This window comes from Oncorhynchus nerka, linkage group LG9b (genome assembly GCF_034236695.1).
Source record: "Oncorhynchus nerka isolate Pitt River linkage group LG9b, Oner_Uvic_2.0, whole genome shotgun sequence".
Taxonomy (NCBI): Eukaryota; Metazoa; Chordata; class Actinopteri; order Salmoniformes; family Salmonidae; genus Oncorhynchus; species Oncorhynchus nerka.
Window position 1 is genome coordinate 4,871,142 of NC_088424.1, and position 22,791 is coordinate 4,893,932.

The following is a 22,791-nucleotide window of genomic DNA, read 5'->3' on the forward strand; positions in this document are numbered from 1 at the left end:
CAGTATGGCACTAGATGGCGCCCAGTCGCATATGCCTCAAGGGCTCTGCTCAGATTGAGAAAGGCATTTTGACTGATGTATGCATGTGAGAAATTCCATTTGTTTATCTATGGTAAGACAGTGTGGGGCTGAAACCGGTCATAACCCTTTGGTTACTATTGCAAAGAAGGGTCTAGCATACACACCACCAAGGGTACAGAGACTGTTTCTGAAACTTCTGAAACATGACAGGCCACAGGCCAGGGAAGGAATTGTTAGTAGCAGACACATTGTCCAGAGGTTTTGACAGCTCAGAACCAACCCAGATATACGAGCAGGACCAGACCATACATGTAAACCTTATCAGAAAGAGTTGCTCAGTCTCAGATGAAATGTGGACAGTTATTTCACGTGCTACTGCAGAAGATGAGTGCTTGCAGAAGGTGATTCAAGCCATAACATGCGGGTGGTCTCTACAAGCTATCCCACACCCTTGATGTCAATACAGGGATGAGCTATCTGTACTTGATGGAATTCTGTTTAAGGGTTAAAACAATTGTGATACCAAGTGTTACAGAAAACATGCTGATTAAAATGCTCAAGGGCCATCTAGGCATGGAAAAGTCAAAACGACGTGCAAAAACAACGTGTTATTCGGGCCCCAAGGTGAATGATGATATAGAGCAGACAATCGGAGACTGTGAAACATGCCTACATGTTCTACAGGTCAAAACAGAGCAAAGAGCCAATGTGGGTTGAGGAAAACAATGTGTTGAAACCATGGGGCAAAGATCTCTTTGCAAGAACTATGTTCTACTGATGGACTATTACTCTCATTACCCAGAGAGCTTTGCTGAAGGACACTACTGCTAGTCAGGTGATAACTCACATTAGGTCATTCTTTGCTCGCCATGGAGTTGTGGGCGTAGTCCGTACGGACTCCTCACAGTTCAGCTGTTCAGCTTTTGCTAAACTGTACGGGTTGAAGCATGTCACATCCAGCCCACTGTACCCACAGTGCAATGAGTTAGTCGAGAAAGGTGCCAAAACAATAAAACTACTGCTTAAGAAAGCTCTCGACTCGAGGACAGATCCGAATCTAGCTTTGTTAAACTACAGGGCTACTCCACTAAAACATGGTCTGTCTCATGCAGAGGTGTTGTTCAACAGGAAACTCAAAACTAGGTTGCCAGCACCCCTAGAAACAGAGAAGGATGACAAGGTCATTCTTAACGAACAGAGATACATGGAGACATGTAGCCTTGATGTAGGCCACATGTATCCATGCCCATCATGATACGAGAGATAAGAACCTCTGTGAATACCAGTGAACCTCGTATTTAAAAGTTCTTTTCCTCTTTTCCTCTGTTTCATATGTTCAAAACCCATGCCCTCCGCAGGCTACCCTTTACCCTAGGCCTACTCTAAGGAAGGCTGGTACAACAGCAAAGCGTTGTCTTTTTTTTATCCTGACAATTTTATGATATCATTACATTTTCCATGTATAAAAAAACAGATTGGTTTTAATACAATTAAATGAAAACCAGCAAACCTATTCGAATTATTCACCATCCTGGTTTTATGGCGAGAACGTCCGTGGCGTGCCAACAATTCAACTTCTAGAAAAGTGTGTTTATGTGTTTATAAAACGTCGTAATCGGCAGCAGTTTAACAGAGTGGACATTCCCCCTTTCCCTTCATATTGGATCTTTATCCAGCTCCTGTGAACAACCCTCCATAGTCTACATTGCCTTTTCTGTATTTGTCACGCCCTGACCTTAGAGATCCTTTTCGCGTCACTATTTTGGTTTGGTCAGGGCGTGAGTTGGGGTGGGCATTCTATGTTTTGTGTTTCTATGATTTTCTATTTCTATGTTTTGGCCGGATATGGTTCTCAATCGGGGACAGCTGTCTATCGTTGTCTCTGATTGGGAACCATACTTAGGTACCCTTTTTGCCCACCTGTGTTTGTGGGAGGTTAACGTTGTTTGATGGCACAGAGCCTTAAGCATCACGTTTTGTTTATTTTTTTGTTGGCGTCATTTCGAATAAAATATCAAATTTACGCTCACCACGCTACACCTTGGTCCAGTTCTTTTGATGGCCGTGACAGTATTATACGCCCACGGGGAGCAATTATGGTGCCTGGAGCCTAACTCTATTGAGACATAGCCTGTTTAAAACAATTTGTTGTTTCGTTTTTATTATAATTTGATTGGAATTATACGTCTTTTTTAGGCCTCATCAATAGCCTAGTGAATTTAATCTTGCTTATTGACTACGTTTGGCATGTCCAAACTGCAATTTACAGCAGGCCCCTATATCAGTGTGAATGCTATAGCCTATGTTTAACCATTTCTTTCTTTCCATACTTAAGCAATGCAACTAGAACATTTTTGCAGTCGACATTGTTCAACATATTTTGCAAAAAATGGGGGCAAGCTATTTAAGGTCGATGTCCACGCCCCTGCAAAAATCGAATGAGCACAATTAAAAATATCCCTACCAAAATCTGTCAGTTTAAGATAGAGATATGTTTATTTGCATTGGATGCATCTCAATCCAGTGCATCCGGCCTATGTCGCACTTCCACATCTGCGGTGAAAGGTGATGGAGGTAGAGCGCTGTTTGTCAGACCATGCGACATCCCGAAAATCGGTCTTCTCACAAAGTCATCTGTAGAGTCCGAACATTTTGAACTATAAACTATTATGACCCCTCTAGGCCTCACAAGACTCATCTGAAGGGCCCCCAGTACCAGTTGAAAAAATGTATGGAAGTATATAAGGAGACTGTAGAGTGACAAAAATAAGATTAAAAAAAGAGAAATACAAAATCAATTCTGATCTTTCTTATATCTGTAAATTAAAGGACAGATACTTCAGAACAAACTACCTCTAGATTATTTATTTTGGGACTGTTGTTACATATAGTGAATATGTTATTCAATGCGTTTGTATGGGCTAACAGCAGTAATGACAACTCATTGAACACAATACATGAAAGACCTTAAATACACAACTTGAAGCAACCATATATTTAGCCCTGGAGCAGGTTCTGATTGGTCAATGAGAGGCTAAGCCTCGACCCTCCCACAACTTGTTTATTCATCAAAACTCCGGCCAGCAACTGAGCCCATAATTATGGCTGTGAAAATAGCAACAATATTTCTGACACGCCCCTAACCTATAGAGCTACCACCAGCACTTAGATGTACCATTTGCTTTACGTTTGTTAAAATAGAGCCCCAAGTTTAACAAAAGTAAACCTTGAATTTGCAGGTTTTAAATATCACCCTGGTAGCCAAGTTGATCTATTTTAAGAAATGCCATTGGTTGGTGGATATAAGTCTAAGATATTTGATAGGCTGATGCGAAATATGTTACAGGAAATAAACACTGCCCCCTTTTCAGGTTAGCATAGAGCTAAATGTGCCAGGTTATGTCATGGGAACAGCTAACATGTAGCGTATTATCACCTGCAACAATGTTGACAATTTCAATTGGCTGATGCGCATTTTGAGATGGAGAAAAACGTTTTCTAACGTTCGCAAGTATAGACCCAAGATGTTCCCCTATTGTTTAGGAAATTTCCATCAGACCTTCACACACACACATACACACACCTTACTTCTGTGGAAAATAAGCAAAGTGTTGTCTAATAGACATGAGACGCACACAGTCACACATGATTAAGTCTCTCAGTTGAGCACCTGATTCCCCTTTTTGTTCGAGCTGGTCTGACGTAGTCCCACATCCCTCTCCGAGGCTTCATTCACACTGTGATATATACATTCACCAAGGGGACAGAGACCACGGGCTCCACACCATAACTCTAATTCCCCACCCCCATATACGTTGACGTTAAGATTGATTTACTCTTGACTTGTGTCAAATGGTGTCATCTGCTCTCTCAGGACGAATGCTAACTGGAGAACCCTGTGGATCTGTGTGTGTGGCTGGCATTTTGGCCCAAAAAATGTTTGCCATTGAAAATGAAGTCCATGCATGTTTTATGGGAGAGGTTTATGAATCTAGAGAAGATGAATAATGTTCTCCTTTCTGCTGTTGTTTAGCTTTGCGGTCAGAGGCCATTGTATGAGTGCTAATCGGCTGTCTGGTGGTGAAAACAGTGTTTTCCCCTTGATCGACCCCAGAGTTCACACGGGCCATCGGATTTATTTTTTTACTTCAGCACTGTGGCTGTTTTGTTGTTGTTCAGTTTTCTGGTATTGCAAACCACACGCATCCTTAGTTTTAGGCAAACAATATATTTACTAAGGGGAGGGGTGTCCCTTTCTGTCCAATGAGGTACTTTATGTGCAAGATTTCTGTCCCTTTTGGGCAACAATTCTCAGAAGCAACATTTCTGTAAAGCATCTTTAAAAAACGTCACTCTTATCTCTTGCTCACATTTCTCTGCAGTTAAAGTTAACCTGCATGAACATTTGCAAATAAACAATAGAAGAACAGATTCTCCGGATTACAATTTAGTCCAATGATTTGAGTCAGGGAGAAAACCCAGATGCTGGATATAGGACTTATGTAAATAGTCAAAAGCCATGGAAATTCTTACAAGTGTCACATAGGAAGGGAAGGATTGTATGAGCATTAGTCATTGACAGAAAAGAGGGAAGTTGGAGGAGAGACAAAGCCAAAGCTTTGTAGAACAACAAGAGAGGGCCGATGAACTAACTTGTCGTTTTGGAGAATGTCGCTGTATCCAGAGCTTAGCTTCAATGTGGACCATGGTTACTTGGAGGGGCTGGTACGAGGACTGAAGGCCGGGATACTGACTCGGTCCGACTATCACAACCTGGCCCAATGTGACACACTAGAGGGTAAGCTGAGGTTTTTGTATTGTGGAATATTTTGTTTACCAATTACGGTCTATAACCCACTGTGTAATTTGCAGTATTTGGCTTTACGTATAGTTTGCAATTACACAGATATCCATATATTGAGTAAGTTAGTGCAATGCGATTTTTTTGCACAATGTGGTTTGCTTGAATTCCGGCCTAAACTGTGGCTGAAATGTGTGTGCGCGTGGATGCGTGTGTACATGGGAGCAAGTGTGTGTGTACTCCTCGTTAGTCGTCGTCATCCTCACCAAACAATGGAAGCGAGTTATGGGCAGTTTGACCGGGGTCAATTATAGTCTTTAAAATAGAGTGATAATGACCCATAACTTTAAAGGTTAACTTCCAGTCAACAACTGGGACTGACTGGAATTACAGATTTGGTCAAGCAAAATTCTATGTGACTTATGAAAGACATAAAACATCATTTCACAGTTTTACAGACAAATAGAAATGCATACTTTTTTTATGTGTCTCGAAAATATTTCAAATTCTGTCTTTGTCGTTGACGAAACGTGTTATCGTTCTGCAATATTCACTTTTGGGTTTGTTATCATTCACCAACATTCACTATTGAATTGGCTCTAAAATAGTGAACTGGACCAAAATAGTATTTTCAACACTTAGGCTGCTATAATTAATATTGCTACACCTAGGGGTACTCAGATTGTTATTGGAGTTGCCAGCACCACAAGGCACCCTCATGGAATCAATGGTTCAATCTCCTGTCCACGTATGACTTGTGTCTTTTAACAATATCTCAATGTAGACATGAAGCTCCACCTGCAGAGTACAGACTACGGCAGCCTCCTGACCGCTGGGAACGAGGACCTGACCGTGTCTCTCATTGACCACAGACTGAAAGAGAACATTCTGACTGAGTTCCGCTGCCTACGCGCTCACTCCCTACCGACCCTCTCCACCTTCCTCGACTACATCACGTAGGAGTGTTCTGATAAATCACTTCTGTCTGGCTATCTGTCTGTCCATCTCTGTAGGCCTGCCTGTCTGTCTGACGGAATCTATACACCTTCCTTGACTAAGTACCTTCCTTGTATGCCAGTAATCTATACACCTTCCTTGACTAAGTACCTTCCTTGTATGCCAGTAATCTATACACCTTCCTTGACTAAGTACCTTCCTTGTATGCCAGTAATCTATACACCTTCCTTGACTAAGTACCTTCCTTGTATGCCAGTAATCTATACACCCTCCTTGACTAAGTACCTTCCTTGTATGCCAGTAATCTATACACCCTCCTTGACTAAGTACCTTCCTTGTATGCCAGTAATCTATACACCCTCCTTGACTAAGTACCTTCCTTGTATGCCAGTAATCTATACACCTTCCTTGACTAAGTACCTTCCTTGTATGCCAGTAATCTATACACCCTCCTTGACTAAGTACCTTCCTTGTATGCCAGTAATCTATACACCCTCCTTGACTAAGTACCTTCCTTGTATGCCAGTAATCTATACACCTTCCTTGACTAAGTACCTTCCTTGTATGCCAGTAATCTATACACCCTCCTTGACTAAGTACCTTCCTTGTATGCCAGTAATCTATACACCCTCCTTGACTAAGTACCTTCCTTGTATGCCAGTAATCTATACACCTTCCTTGACTAAGTACCTTCCTTGTATGCCAGTAATCTATACACCTTCCTTGACTAAGTACCTTGCTTGTATGCCAGTAATCTTACAGCTCCAAATGTATTACACATTTTTACAAATCTGAGATATGCGAAACACAAGTACTAGAGGGTCAACTTTTTTACTTGTTCTATACTTTATCTCACCAAGTTCATTTCTCCCCTTTTCCTCCTCTCCTTCCTCTTCTTGCAATCTATTTGGCCGTCAATGAATATTTTCCAGTGAACCATTGAGAAACTGAACAAAAACATAAAGTGTTGGGATGTTGGATGGAATTACGAAAGGAGGAAAATGAATAATTTGAAAAGAAATGGAACTAGGTCCACATTCTCTCCCCTGTCTGTCCTTATCTCCTCCCTGTTGCAGCTACAGTTACATGATTGACAACGTGGTGATGTTGATCACCGGTGCCCTGAAGCAGAGGGACGTGGCAGAGCTTCTGCCACGGTGCCACCCACTGGGAATGTTTGACCAAATGGCAGCGGTTGGCATCGCCCGCACACCTGCTGAGCTCTACTGTGCCATCCTGGTGGACACACCTCTGGGTAATCACTACAGTGGGCATATTCTGTGGGCATCAGTGGGCATCTGTGCCAGTGGGACTGACTAATAAATATCAGATTGACTATCTATAACGTAAATATCTATGAAAACCTTTGAAAATCTAGTGTAATATGAATATGAAATCCAAAACATGCTTCATGAATATTATGTTGACAAAATACGTCAAGCTTTTTGCTTGTTTTTGGAATCTTTATCGTTAGGCTTCCTTATTAATAAGCTATAAGTCATTTATTGACCAGAATGTCCACTCACCTAGTTTTCTAGAGCTTACCGCAAGCAGTGCACTAAAAGGCATCATGCTTGCACTATTTAGAAGCGAGTAGGCTTCCCCTGAAGAGGGTACGTAATAACTCAGAGGATGGCTTAACATTGCCTCCTGCTGCTCACCAGTATCAACCCTGTGGCTGCAACTTCTCCTATTGCTATTGAAGGTTTATGGACGTGTCAGTGTTCTGGGTCTGGGTTTATTACACTCTCATCTATACACTCTCAGAAACAAAAGGGTTCTTCGGCTGTCCCCATGGGAGAACCCTTTTGGTTTCTATGTCAAACCCTCTGTGGAAAGGGTTCTACATGGAACACAAAAGGGTTCTACCTAGTCACAAAAAAAGGTTCTACAAAGGGTTCTCCTATGTGGACAGCCGGAGAACCATTTCAGGTTCTAGATGGCACCTTTTTATTTCTAAGAGTGTAGCCTAGTGGTTAGAGCGTTGGACTAGTAACCGGAAGGTTGCAAGTTCAAACCCCCGAGCTGACAAGGTACACATCTTTCGTTCTGCCCCTGAACAGGCAGTTAACCCACTGTTCCTAGGCCGTCATTGAAAATAAGAATTTGTTCTTAACTGTCTTGCCTAGTTAAATAAAGGTCAAATAAAAAAAATATGTGCTACTTTGTCTTTTCAGCTCTGTTCTTCCAGGATGCTGTGTCTGAGGCCAACTTGGACGAGATGGGGGCTGAGATCATGAGAAACAAACTGTACAAGGTGATGTCAAATCAATTGAATGTAAAAACATCTCTGCATTTCCTCACAGTTTGAGCACCACCATACACAGGCATGGATTGAAGCTGGTCTCCAAAATGTCATGTAAATCAAATCAAATGTTATTTGTTACATGTGCCGAATACAACAATAGCTTACAGTGAAATGCTTACTTAACCAACAATGCAGTTTTAAGAAAAACAAATAGAAATAACAAATAATTAAGGAGCAACAATAAAATATCAGTAGCGAGGCTATATACGGGGGGGTTCTGGTACAGAGTACATTTAATCGAGACTTAAATGGTACTGTTGACTGATACAATACAACTGTGATACAATGCTGGAAGAGTGTAGAATGAACACAATGTATTTACCGTATGTAAATGCATATTGTATGATATTTGAATGCGTACATACCATTGTGGAGGTTCTAATTGAGGTGGTCAATGTACTGTTGAGGGATGGAGCAGTTGTAAAGGAGTACATTGGAAAATGGTCCCTGGGTAGAGGACTTTTCCCCATTGGGGTCTGGATATCGTAGTATTTTGCTCTAGGAAGGGCCAACTTTCATCTTAGGTAAAATAGTCATTTCGGCTTCCGTTAGCCATTTTGGTCCAGGGAGATCACAAGGCCATTGACCTGTTGAGCAGCTGCTTCTAGGAGGGACCTCATGTCATCTGTTGGTTTCAGACAGGTTGAAATGTGACCATCATGCTTGCAGGAGGTTCGATACCCTTGTTGCTGGGAGGTCCATTGGTCATCTTTCATGGTACTATTGTCCAAAGAGGTCAGAGGGTTGTCTACCAGTGGAGCAGGGAGCAAGGAGGTCAGAGGGTTGTCTACCAGTGGAGCAGGGAGCAAGGAGGTCAGAGGGTTGTCTACCAGTGGAGCAGGGAGCAAGGAGGTCAGAGGGTTGTCTACCAGTGGAGCAGGGAGCAAGGAGGTCAGAGGGTTGTCTACCAGTGGAGCAGGGAGCAAGGAGGTCAGAGGGTTGTCTACCAGTGGAGCAGGGAGCAAGGAGGTCAGAGGGTTGTCTACCAGTGGAGCAGGGAGCAAGGAGGTCAGAGGGTTGTCTACCAGTGGAGCAGGGAGCAAGGAGGTCAGAGGGTTGTCTACCAGTGGAGCAGGGAGCAAGGAGGTCCAAATGTCTTCCACTGGCTGGGATTCCATGTTCCAGAGTTTGGTTGTCCTGTCAAGATGGTTGGTCTACCAGGGGAGCATGTTGTTTGAGGGAGGTCTGGATGACACCCACAACTGGAGCTGTGTCCTCGAACAAGGCCGGGATCTCATCTGCCAGCAGAACAACTTCCTCCAAGGGGATCAAAACAACAGGAACCTGTAGATGTTCTTGGGCCAGAGTCTAAGTAGCTGGCTGGTCTGGAGTCTGAGTCTTGTTGCCCTGTGGAGATGATTGGTCCAGAGTCTGCTTTTCCTCTACCAGGGTAGATGGTTGCTGGCTGTCTTAGCCAGGCTGTCCTAGCTAACTGTAATGAGAGAGCTCAGTATTCCAATGTATGTGTGTTGATGTCATAATCAGTGGGTCATGGCATCAGGGTCCCAATTCTGTCTTTGACTTCTAAGGTCATAACATCACAGTGAAAGTGTCTGTGAGATCTGAGAAAGCAATAACTATCAATACATTTTTTTAAATATATATATTTTTAAACAAACATAACAGAATAGAATAGACAAACTTTGTTGGGGTGGATCTAAAATAAACAAATGTGGCAAAATACAAAATACTCTAAAATACACTAATAGACAGAAATGTTTCACACAATCTTAACCTTTATACAGGGCTAGGAATGAGTCTGTTCCCTCTAAAAACATGCTGCCAAACAAACTATTTAATAAGGTCCTGTTGTCACATCATAACATTTTCAATTCAAAAACCTACAGTAACCTAGTAGAGAAATCTGTGTGTGTGTGTGTGTGTATGCTGCATGTGTTTATACAACAAAATCAAAGTTGAAGCAAAGACATTTTTTTAAGCATACACTCAACTAAATAACAGAGGTCACACACTAGCTTCGCCAGTAAATCAAGGATCGTTTAAATCCCAGTGTTAAAGATCATTGAGTTAAATTGACTCTACTGCGAGTTATCTTGACCCTCAAGAGAGTGATACACACCCTGGAGTTAATGTTGATAACTGGAGTTCACTGAGGCGGAATACTTTTAACCAGACAGGGAGTTAAATCTATGGAGTCATCCACCGATGTGGGAGGGGCCTCAGTGTTTATATTTCCCAGCATGCTTTGTTGCAGGTTGATTTTTAGAATTGTTTGTTTCAATATCTGTGTTTTCGCATTGATTGTAAGTGGTTGGAAAAGTTGTTTCAATTAACACAGTGTAGGTCAGTGGTCACCAACCTTTTCTAAGTCAAGATCACTTTCGCAGTCAAAAAGCAAGCAGAGATCTGCTGTACAGATTTTTAATTTTTTTTTTTTTACTGTTAACCTCACAGAAACCTTTTTATAGGAATGAGGTTTGGACTGTAGGCCTAATACATATCGCAGCATATTGGCTATATGATTGGCCTGCCAATGTTGTTAATCAGACCATATTATATTTCAGAACTCGAGCTTTGATAACAAAATAGTCAGTTGGTTCAGCACTTGTGAGGCACTGTGGAGCATGAATTGAAATCATTTGCCTTTTTATTTTGCTGGACTGATGGTACCTGCATCTGATGGTCGGCGAGGTCAAGTCACCACGTCAGTGATCTTCAGTGATCATCACTCTGTCACTTCTTGGTTGCAAAAATGATACACTGTTCGCTCAATTTCAGTTTATGTGATAAAACAAGCACTGAATAGTGTAAGGAATCATTGTACCATCTAAATCGATGTGAAATACTGTGTCTTTTTACTAACAAAGTGATGCTGGTGGGCCAAAAGTAAAAGGCTAGTCTTTGCTATGTTACGGGGAAGTGTTTGCTGTTGCAATTCACCTAGCTTCCACATTCTAGGAAATTCTAGGTGTAGTACCTTTAACTCATTACCAGAGTAAACACAAAATGGGGGTGGGACCATATAAACCCCAAAATAGTGTTACATTTGACTCCATGGGGGTTAAATGAACTCTTGCGATTTTACTGTGTCGATCCTAAACGTTGATTTGATTTATAGTCAAGCACGGCTAAAATGGTGATTGCTCTTGAGCTTATTTTCCCGACGGTGATCATGTTTATCATCATCCTTTAGAAAAGTGAAACAGAAACGTCTGTTTCTAGGGTGTCTTTTCTTTTTAAACAGGCTTATTTGGAGGCATTCTACAAATTCTGTCAGGAGAGTGGAGGAGCCACAAAGAACATCATGTGTCCTATCCTGGAGGTATTCTAAACCATTCGTTCCTCTTACCCGAGACATCACCAGTTACAGTTTGAATGAGCCGTTTTATGGTGTGTGTCTGTGTGTGTTTTGAGAGTGTATATGTACTGTAAACTTATACTGCATGTGTTTACCCTCTCTATTTGTCTGCGGTCTATTTGTTTAACCTTTACATGTGACCCTTTCTATTTTCTCTCTCTCGCTGTCTGTGTTTTATATGTGTGTGTGTGTTTGCCAGTGAGCTTCTATGTGTTACCCCTCTGTGGGGATTTGTGGTTTACTTCCTGTGTGTATGTTGCAGTTTGAGGCCGACCGGCGTGCGTTCATCATCACAGTGAACTCGTTCGGGACAGACCTGAGTGGGGTGGGGAGGAGCGCCCTGTACCCCTCCTGTGGGAGACTGTACCCCGAGGGGCTCCGTCTCTTGGCCAGGGCAGAGGACTACGAGCAGGTCAAAGCTGTGGCCGACTACTACCCTGTGAGTTTCAAAGCAATGGAAGAATGTCAATAAAATGACAATGGCAACCCAAACTAGGCATTACATATAGGACAACTCTAGGCAGTCCCTCCGTGTTTCGGGGTTCTTCTGTTCGGTGCCTAATGAACGCAACCCCCATCAGTTGGACTACTACTGTATAATGAAAGTAAGATTTATAATGCAGGGTTTAACTTAACTCGAGAATTACACCTTCTGAATATTTGTTTTATTTCTATACTCTCTGTGCTGCTGCGTTTTGTATGACTACACCCTGTTTATGCAGTGAATCAGACTACTGCAGCATGGTCTAAGCTGACTACACCCTGTTTATGCAGTGAATCAGACTACTGCAGCATGGTCTAAGCTGACTACACCCTGTTTATGCAGTGAATCAGACTACTGCAGCATGGTCTAAGCTGACTACACCCTGTTTATGCAGTGAATCAGACTACTGCAGCATGGTCTAAGCTGACTACACTCTGTTTATGCAGTGAATCAGACTACTGCAGCATGGTCTAAGCTGACTACACTCTGTTTATGCAGTGAATCAGACTACTGCAGCATGGTCTAAGCTGACTACACTCTGTTTATGCAGTGAATCAGACTACTGCAGCATGGTCTAAGCTGACTACACTCTGTTTATGCAGTGAATCAGACTACTGCAGCATGGTCTAAGCTGACTACACTCTGTTTATGCAGTGAATCAGACTACTGCAGCATGGTCTAAGCTGACTACACTCTGTTTATGCAGTGAATCAGACTACTGCAGCATGGTCTAAGCTGACTACACTCTGTTTATGCAGTGAATCAGACTACTGCAGCATGGTCTAAGCTGACTACACTCTGTTTATGCAGTGAATCAGACTACTGCAGCATGGTCTAAGCTGACTACACTCTGTTTATGCAGTGAATCAGACTACTGCAGCATGGTCTAAGCTGACTACACTCTGTTTATGCAGTGAATCAGACTACTGCAGCATGGTCTAAGCTGACTACAGTCTGATACTGTTGTATTAGATACATCATGTCTTATAGTTATTATGTCTTATTAGTTGATATGATTTTGATATCCTCCAGGACTATAAACTCATATTTGATGAACCTGAGGCAGGATCCTCCAGAACCCTGGAGGACAGATTCTTTGAGCGGGAGGTAAGATTCATCTCATGCAATACATTCAGACTGAGGATGTGGTCTATATGCACATTCTACACTACCGTTCAAAAGTTTGGGGTCACTTAGAAATGACCTTGTTTTTTAAAGAAAAGCCCATTTTGTCCATTAAAATAACATCAAATTGATCAGAAAGACAGACATTGTTAATGTTGTAAATGACTATTGTAGCTGGAAACGGCTGATTTCTTATGGAATATCTACATAGACGTACAGAGGCCTCATTATAGCAAGAGGACAAGTACATTAGAGTGTCTAGTTTGAGAAACAGACACCTCACAGGTCCTCAACTGGCAGCTTCATTAAATGGTACCCGCAAAACACCAGTCTCAACGTCAACAGTGAAGAGGCGACTCCGGGATGCTGGCTTTCTAGACAGAGTCGCAAAGAAAAAGCCATATCTCAGACCGGTCCGTAAAAATAAAAGATTAAGATGGGCAAAATAACACAGACACACAAGAGGAAGATTGGAAAAAGGTGTTATGGACCTTTTTTACTCTAAATTTGAGGTGTTCAGATCACAAAGAATAACATTCGTGAGATGCAGAAAAAATGAAAAGATGCTGGAGGAATGGGTCATTGTCCTGTTGTTGGAGGAAATGTGATGGTCTGGGGGTGCTTTGGTGGTGGTAAAGTGGGAGATTTGTACAGGGTAAAAGGGATCTTGAAGAAGGAAGGCTATCACTCCATTTTGCAACGCCATGTCATACCCTGTGGACGGAGCTTAATTGGAGCCAGTTTCCTCCAACAACAGGACAATGACCCAAAGCACAGCTCCAAACTATGCAAGAACTATTTAGGGAAGAAGCAGTCAGCTGGTATTCTGTCTATAATGGAGTGGCCAGCACAGTCACTGGATCTCAACCCTATTGACCTCACAGGGTAGTAGAAGTGCCCATCAAGCCAATCCAACTTGTGGGAGGTGCTTCAGGAAGCATGGGGTGAAATCTATTCAGATTTCCTCAACAAATTGACAGCTAGAACGCCAAAGGTCTGTGGGCCAGTAATTGCTGCAAATGGAGGATTCTTTGACGAAAGCAAAGTTTTGAAGGACACAATTATTATTTCAATTAAAAATCATTATTTATTACCTTGTCAACGTCTTGACTATACTTCCTATTCATTTTGCAACTCATTTCACGGGAAAACAAGGACATCTCTTAAGTGACCCCAAACGTTTGAAAGGTAGTGTACATTCGCCATGATTCTCTCTCTCAGGTGAAGCTGAACACGCTGGCCTTTCTGGAGCAGTTCCATTTGGGCGTGTTCTACTCCTACCTCAAGCTGAAGGAGCAGGAGGCTCGCAACATCGTCTGGATCGCAGAGTGTGTCACACAGAGACAAAAGTCTAAGATCGACAACTACATCCCCATCTTCTAAAGGACGAACACACTGTCTGTTGGAGCGGTTACACACCTTTTTTTGTAGTAGGAGTAATATTAGCAACGGTTGTCAAAATTGATAACAGGTTAAAAAAATACAGTTCTGATCAATGTAACAGCTGCATAGGTACTCAACTTTTTATTTTTTATAAACAAAAGGCTTCAAATATTGACCGTATTATAGCACATGAACAATTGTATAACGAGAGACAGAACAATCTATGGAATCCAGACATTTTGGTGGGACTTTAGGTGTACAATTGCATGTCAAATATATAAAAAAAAAAAAAAATTCTCAAATCCAATCAAATTGTAATTGTCACGTACACAGTTTACGGCAGGTATAAAAGGTGCAGTGAAATCCTTTTGTCCTAACTCCCTCAACAATGCAGTACGTTAGTACGTTTGTGTGTAAGGGTTGGATGTGTGGGTAGCCGGTGTCAATAATATCTAGGTGTAGATGGTCTCTAAGGTGTAGGTCTGTCCAGGGAGACAGCTAGGGTTAGCTCGGCAGTCTGATGGCCTGGTGGTAGTAGCTGTCTTGGAGCCTGTTGGTCCGAGACCTGATAATCCGATACCGCTTGTCAGATGGTAACAAAGTGAACAGTCTCGGCTAGCTCGGGTGGAGTCCTTGACGATCTTTCACACCTTCCTCAGATACCGTGTAGATGTCTTGGAGGGCTAGGAGCTCACCCCTAGTAATGTATTGGGCCGTCTGCACCATCTTCTGTAGAGCCTTTCGGTTAAAGACAACGCAGGTGCCGTACCAGGTGGTAATGCAGCCGGTCAAGATGCTTTCGTTTGCGGAGCTGTAGCACTTCTTGAGGACCCGAGGGCCCATGCCTAATTTCTTCAGTCGCCTGGAGGTTGAAGAGGTGCAGTTGCGCCTTATTCACCACGGTGGTGTGATTGGACCATGTCAGGTCATCTGTGATGTGCAACCCCAAGGAACTTGAAGCGTTTGACCCGGATGCAGTTGCAGAGGGAGGTGTTCATGTCGAGGGTCTTGAGCTTAGTGTTTTTTGAAATGACAGATATGCAGTGGTGGAAAAAGTACCCAGTTGTCATACTTGAGTAAAAGTACAGATGCCTTAATAGAAAGTTAATCAAGTAAAAGTGAAAGTCTCCCAGTAAAATACTACTTGAGTAAAAGTCTAAAAGTATTTGTTTGTAAATATACTTAAGTATCAAAGTAAATGGAATTGGTCAAATATAATTAAGTACCAAAAGTAAAAGTATAAAACATTTCAAATTCCTTATATTAGGCAAAGCAGATGGCACCATTTTCTTGTTTTTAAAATGTACGGATAGCCAGGGGTACACTCCAACGCTCAGACATAATTTACAAACGATGCATTTGTATTTAGTGAGTCTGCCAGACCAGAGGCAGTAGGGATGACCATGTGTTCTCTTGATAGGTGCGTGAATTGGAACATTTTCCTGTCCTGCTAATAAGTACTTAACGAGTACTTTTGGGTGTCAGGGGAAATGTATGGAGTAAAAAGTACATGTTCTTTAGGAATGTAGTGAAGTAAAAGTAAAAGTTGTCAAAAACATAAATAGTAAAGTACAGATACCCCAAAATACCCACTACTTAAGTAGTGCTTTAAAGTATTTTTCCCTAAGTACTTTACACCACTGCAGATAGGGCCCTTTTATATGTTTGTTTTTATATTGATAGAATAATATCAACTCATTTTCATATACATGTGGGCATAATTGAATAAATCAGTAAAAAATAACTATCTATCCAACTAGCTCCCCATTAGAATTTGTAACCACCCACTCACAATCTCCCGTCCACCTTCACCATTTGTATTTGTTAGGGATCCCCATTAGTTCCAATATTACACCACTACATATCTACAATACAAAATGTATAGTACCACCACACAACAATATTACACCACTACATATCTACAATACAAAATGTATAGTACCACCACACAACAATATTACACCACTACATATCTACAATACAAAATGTATAGTACCACCACACAACAATATTACACCACTACATATCTACAATACAAAATGTATAGTACCACCACACAACAATATTACACCACTACATATCTACAATACAAAATCTATAGTACCACCACACAACAATATTACACCACTACATATCTACAATACAAAATCTATAGTACCACCACACAACAATATTACACCACTACATATCTACAATACAAAATGTATAGTACCACCACACAACAATATTACACCACTACATATCTACAATACAAAATGTATAGTACCACCACACAACAATATTACACCACTACATATCTACAATACAAAATGTATAGTACCACCACACAACAATATTACACCGCTCTTCCTCGCTCTTTTGTTTGCGTTTCAACCCTGTGTTTGTTTGGTCTTCGTCCCCATGCCTTTAAATGGCACGCTGTAATTTGGGTCAATAAAAAACCCTATTACGCATTCCTGCGCCAGTCTCCCGATCCCTTCATACCAAGACACTACATCCAATGGATTTGGATAGTGCTTTTAATGGGTCACGTTAAAATGGCGACATACTGTAATTCTGCTGTATGAAGGTGGACTAATTGTTAAAAACTTCCCCACAAAAAAATATTCTTCCCTCTGTTTTATGAATGCTATTCTACATATTTGTCCCTTGGTAGTAGTTTGTGATTCCATTGCCCGACCTATGTTAATTATCTTAATACAATATACTGGGGGATATGGGTGCTTGTTTCTGTGTTCCCAAAGGACACAGCTGTGGAGACAGGTCAATTTTTTATTTTATTTTTTATTTCACCTTTATTTAACCAGGTAGGCTAGTTGAGAACAAGTTCTCATTTGCAACTGCGACCTGGCCAAGATAAAGCATAGCAGTGTGAACAGACAACACAGAGTTACACATGGAGTAAACAATTAACAAGTCAATAACACAGTAGAAAAAAAAGGGGGAGTCTATATACAATGTGTGCAAAAGGCATGAGGAGGTAGGCGTATAATACAATTTTGCAGATGAACACTGGAGTGATAAATGATCAGATGGTCATGTACAGGTAGAGATATTGGTGTGCAAAAGAGCAGAAAAGTAAATAAATAAAAAACAGTATAAAAACAGTATGGGAATGAGGTAGGTGAAAATGGGTGGGCTATTTACCAATAGACTATGTACAGCTGCAGCGATCGGTTAGCTGCTCGGTTAGCTGATGTTTGAAGTTGGTGAGGGAGATAAAAGTCTCCAACTTCAGCGATTTTTGCAGTTCGTTCCAGTCACAGGCAGCAGAGTACTGGAACGAAAGGCGGCCAAATGAGGTGTTGGCTTTAGGGATGATCAGTGAGATACACCTGCTGGAGCGCGTGCTACGGATGGGTGTTGCCATCGTGACCAGTGAACTGAGATAAGGCGGAGCTTTACCTAGCATGGACTTGTAGATGACCTGGAGCCAGTGGGTCTGGCGACGAATATGTAGCGAGGGCCAGCCGACTAGCGCATACAAGTCGCAGTGGTGGGTGGTATAAGGTGCTTTGGTGACAAAACGGATGGCACTGTGATAGACTGCATCCAGTTTGCTGAGTAGAGTGTTGGAAGCCATTTTGTAGATGACATCGCCGAAGTCGAGGATCGGTAGGATAGTCAGTTTTACTAGGGTAAGCTTGGCGGCGTGAGTGAAGGAGGCTTGGTTGCGGAATAGAAAGCCGACTCTTGATTTGATTTTCGATTGGAGATGTTTGATGTGAGTCTGGAAGGAGAGTTTGCAGTCTAGCCAGACACCTAGGTACTTATAGATGTCCACATATTCAAGGTCGGAACCATCCAGGGTGGTGATGCTAGTCGGGCATGCGGGTGCAGGCAGCGATCGGTTGAAAAGCATGCATTTGGTTTTACTCGCGTTTAAGAGCAGTTGGAGGCCACGGAAGGAGTGCTGTATGGCATTGAAGCTCGTTTGGAGGTTAGATAGCACAGTGTCCAATGACGGGCCGAAAGTATATAGAATGGTGTCGTCTGCGTAGAGGTGGATCAGGGAATCGCCCGCAGCAAGAGCGACATCATTGATATATACAGAGAAAAGAGTCGGCCCCTCTCGTGTGTATTCCTACCAGTCAGGTTTTGAACCCAGAACTGAAATTCAGACAAAGCGCTCCTGTAATGGGTGTTAAGGGGCTGTCTGTTTTGCGTGTCCGATTACATACACTCAGTTCTTCTTGGAGTGGCAAGAACTATGATGTCGCTGTGGGTTAATAGTAAGTACCACGAAATGCCTGGGTACATAGAGAATGTGTCATTCAATATCCGTATCTGCCTTCATCTGGCTCAGAATGTGAGGAACAGGGTCTTATTGTGGGCCCATTAAGCTTTTGTTTTTGAAGCATACAACAGTAACTTGGTTAATATGATTAAAAGCACTCCGGACATGCCCATGAAAATGTGCAAATCATTGTGGTTGGAGAAGGCACTACCACTTTACAGGAAATAAATTATGGAAAATGTGATGTTTGACTGTAAAGACACCTTTGAGGCTCTGGTGAAACCCAAACGCACTGTAAAACATGTTGCAAGATCTGAGGGTGTGAGTGCTTTAGGAAGACCACTCATCAAAACAGTAGAGGAAGCTGATTTCCTAGCGCTGCATTAATGTGACTCTAAAGAGACTAAAAGACACTCTCTCAGAGTGAGGAGAACAGTACTTTCGCTGTAAATAGGTTAATTGTAACAGATGTAGGAACTGGTTCCAATTTCGTTTTTAAAGCACACCTACTTCTCAGCAGTCCCAATCCCAGATAATTTCTAACCTGTGGGGGAAATCCTGGGACATATTACAGCCCTTCCCAGCTTCTGAAATAAAACAAAAGTGTTTGTTTTTATCTGTGCGAAAGTTACGTGTTGACTATATTGTTCGATTTCTCAACCACTGAGGTAATCACATGATTGAGATTTAGGACAATCGTACAACAGCGTGTCCATGACGTATGACCCAAACGTGAAGCAGAGCTCGAAATTAGACTTGGCTTTTTTTTCATTTCTCTTTACCATTCTTCCAGAATCTTCCCAAAGGACATTTTCAGCCGTTCCAAACTGTGCATGAACCGTCTGTTGTTTACTTTTTCAACATGGCTCTAGAACCTAGGTCATGCACAAAGCTTTACAAGTAGGCTAAGTGTAGACCTATAGGCTGAGCTGTTAACCGAGACAGAGATGTACATTGTAATATTTTATCTAACTCATTGTGTGCATTGCGGCCTAATTAGCTCAATTGATTGCTTCCTATGTTTGTTTTTTTACTCGTCGTCTTTAGGTCGTATCTCATCCTCAGAACGTCATAGAGATGAACCAAAGATATCCCCGTGTGCATAAGAATCTTTATCGTCTTTCTCTAGCCTAGCGCATTGTAGCGTTAAGCATCAGTAACATGCTTTATATTATCAGGAGCCAATTTTTCCTCTTCAAAATCTTAAACTAACAAGGGGTATGCTTTTTGCCCTTTTATTTAAGGGGAATTGCATACCCTCCACAAGCCCCTTCCATCTAAGCCAATCAGAGGCAGCTGTCAATCGTTGTCTCCGATTGAGAACCATACTTAGGTAGCCTGTGTCCCCACTATGATTTGTGGGTAGTTGTTTTCTGTTGTGTGTCTGCACCAGCCAGAACTGTTTCGGTCGTTCTCTTTGTTATTGCTGTGTTCATTAAATAAATATGGACGCATACCACGTTGCACCTTGGTCCTCTCCTTCCAACAGCCGTTACATAGAACACTTTGTTATTGTTTCAACTGATGATTGGCCCTTTAAGGAACAATGTTTAATACTCCTTTAGGATTGTCCACTTTATTCTCACATTGACAAAGGTTTCATAAATGTTACTATCTAAACAAAAATGACTGTACATATTAATTATCAAAGGTACACAAAAACATCAGCAGTTTTACAAGGCAAAATAACATAGTAAAAAAAATCAATCCAAAACACAATTGCTTAAAGGATGTTCAAGTGGGGTGTCCAATCAAAAACATATTTCGACCAATGGGTAAAATGATGTTATTGTGTACCAATGGTCCAAACCCCATGTCTCTATCATAATCCATTCAAAGTTATTGGAGTTTTTACTCTTGTAGGATGGCCAGAATTAGTGTGCCTAAATCAATGGAGGCCAGAGGGAAAACAGTGGTCAAAAATCTGGAAAATTGCTTTGCGTTAGCTAGGCTGGATTCTGTGCAAGAATTAAGGCTACTGGCTACCTGAAAGGCTCACTTTCACGTTAAACTTGTCATCTCTCTTCTGAAATCCGCAGGACATAAACCACTATAGAGGTGGCAGGTAGCCTAGCAGTTAAGAGCGCTTTGACAGTAACCCAGAGAGCGCTGGGACAGTAACCCAGAGAGCGCTGGGACAGTAACCCAGAGAGCGCTGGGACAGTAACCCAGAGAGCGCTGGTTAGAAACTCAGAGTCGACTCTGTGAAAAATGTGCACTTGAGCAAGGCACTAAACTTTAACTGCTCCTGTAAGTCACTCTGGTTAAGAGAGTCTGTTAAATAACTGAGATGGATATCTATTTTTGTTCTTTAAAAAAAAAAAGATTTCTCACAAAAATAAGTGTATCTCGGTGAAATGTCAATCAAGCCTTTTATATTTACTTTAGCTCGTGGCATGCTCATTTATTTTTTTGTGCCGTCGCGTAGACAACTTTGAAGACGACGCCCACAAAATGTTAAATCCTCAAAAGATGTTAAGAGAAACGTACATCGCTATGTCAGGTGTATTAGGTTACAAAATCGGACTTTTGGGATATAATGATATGTTAGAGAAAGAATCCACTGAATGATTCAGAACATGAATAATCATATTTGTCTTGGTAAAATGCATTTTTATGACATAATGAAGTGAAATTTCATCACAAGTGCATTTTCACCCACTCTGGACACCCTACAAAAAGCAACAAACATATCTGCAGTACTGTTAAAGATGGACGCCGCAGTGGCGTCTGCCCCGCTGCCGTTATTATTTTGTTGCCTAAGCGGAGGAGTGGAGCCTCACACATATTCTGGTGTACTATCGCGCGTGCAATGATTCCTAAACTCAATCGTAACATTATGGAAGTGCCTCATACTCGAACTGAAAAAAAGAGAAAAGAAACACAAGCTAAGAATAGCATTTCGCAATATAAGGTTATTATGTATGTTATGTATTGTCATAAGACCGTGGTAGCCAGGTTACTCCAATCCCTCGTCACTGCAACTCTATGGAGTTAGCTGTACGTCATACTTACTGCATTGGACAGGGAGCTCTAAGGGGACGTAGTTTCTCTGGCAGAGGTATACAAAAGCAGCAGCTAGCTTACACGATGCGCCGGAGTGGCCCGAGACAGAGCCACAATGGCTTCTCTCACACACTGATAAGAACTGGCCTGGGTCCACCTGAGAGAGAGAGAGCGCGAGAGAGAGAGAGCGAGAGAGAGCAGATGAGCTCCTGCATTTTTCAGCATGTTTTAAAATATATATAAACTTGGATTCTTCGGCAGGGTCATATACAGGATGCTACCCTATACAACGTAACCTTCACTCCAAATCAAAACTTCAAACCTACAGCCTGAATTGGACGGAATTACCTGGAAGCATTGCTACTACGGAGGATTATTATTCCCAATCTATACAGCAAATGTTCTGGCAAACAAACAGAAACCTGAAAACACCATCCAACCTGGAACTGAGTAAGTAATGTTCAATCTGAAGCTTTTTTTTTTTTTTTCATTTTTAAAAGCCAAGACAAATACATTACAATGACATGTTTTACTTTATAAGGACTGAATGCTACGTTAACGCTACCAAGCTTGCTAGGACAAAGAGATACAACTTCAATTAGCACTGACGTGTGAAATGAGAGGTGTCAAAGCCCTTGAGCCCAACAATGGCAGAAGAGTCACAGTCTACACCAACCAAATGCAGAGAGCTTTGAAGCCGCCTCCTGGTGTTCAGAGGTAATTAAAATACAGTACCCTCAAATTGTAAAAAAATATATATATATGATAAGGCACGAAAAGAGTACAAAATGAAGCTCCTTATGGAAAATCAAGAGACACTTTTTGCTGACTGTTATAACAATTGGAACATAAGCAAATTCATCTTCCACACAGACCATCCACTGTCATGGCACAGTACTATATTAACACACTACCCATCTGTTAAGAGGGCGGGTGTTTCCGATGGGTGGAAACTCAGGATACTAGACAACGAGGACTCGGAGTCAAAAAATGTGAACGTGTACAAATCTGGAACAGTAATGGTACAGGGAAACCCCAAACACTTTCAGCTGGACTTTCACATTATCAAAGAGATAGCTCAACAGGATCTCTCTTGAGAAAGATACCCCGAGCGTGTCAGACCAGACCTCTTCATTAAACAACCCCACAG

General features: G+C 41.8%; 1 protein-coding gene across 1 annotated transcript; it reads left to right on the forward strand.

Annotated features, from left to right (window-relative positions):
- Positions 1-4,616: 4,616 nt before the first annotated feature.
- LOC115114151 (V-type proton ATPase subunit d 1-like) lies at positions 4,617-20,091 on the forward strand. The gene is made up of 8 exons (XM_029642167.2): positions 4,617-4,819; positions 5,607-5,778; positions 6,856-7,034; positions 7,957-8,036; positions 11,293-11,370; positions 11,669-11,845; positions 12,923-12,997; positions 14,237-20,091. The coding sequence occupies exons 1-8, from the start codon at positions 4,690-4,692 to the stop codon at positions 14,396-14,398; spliced, it is 1,053 nt and encodes a 350-aa protein (XP_029498027.1). The 5' UTR covers positions 4,617-4,689; the 3' UTR covers positions 14,399-20,091.
- The last annotated feature ends 2,700 nt before the right edge of the window (positions 20,092-22,791 follow it).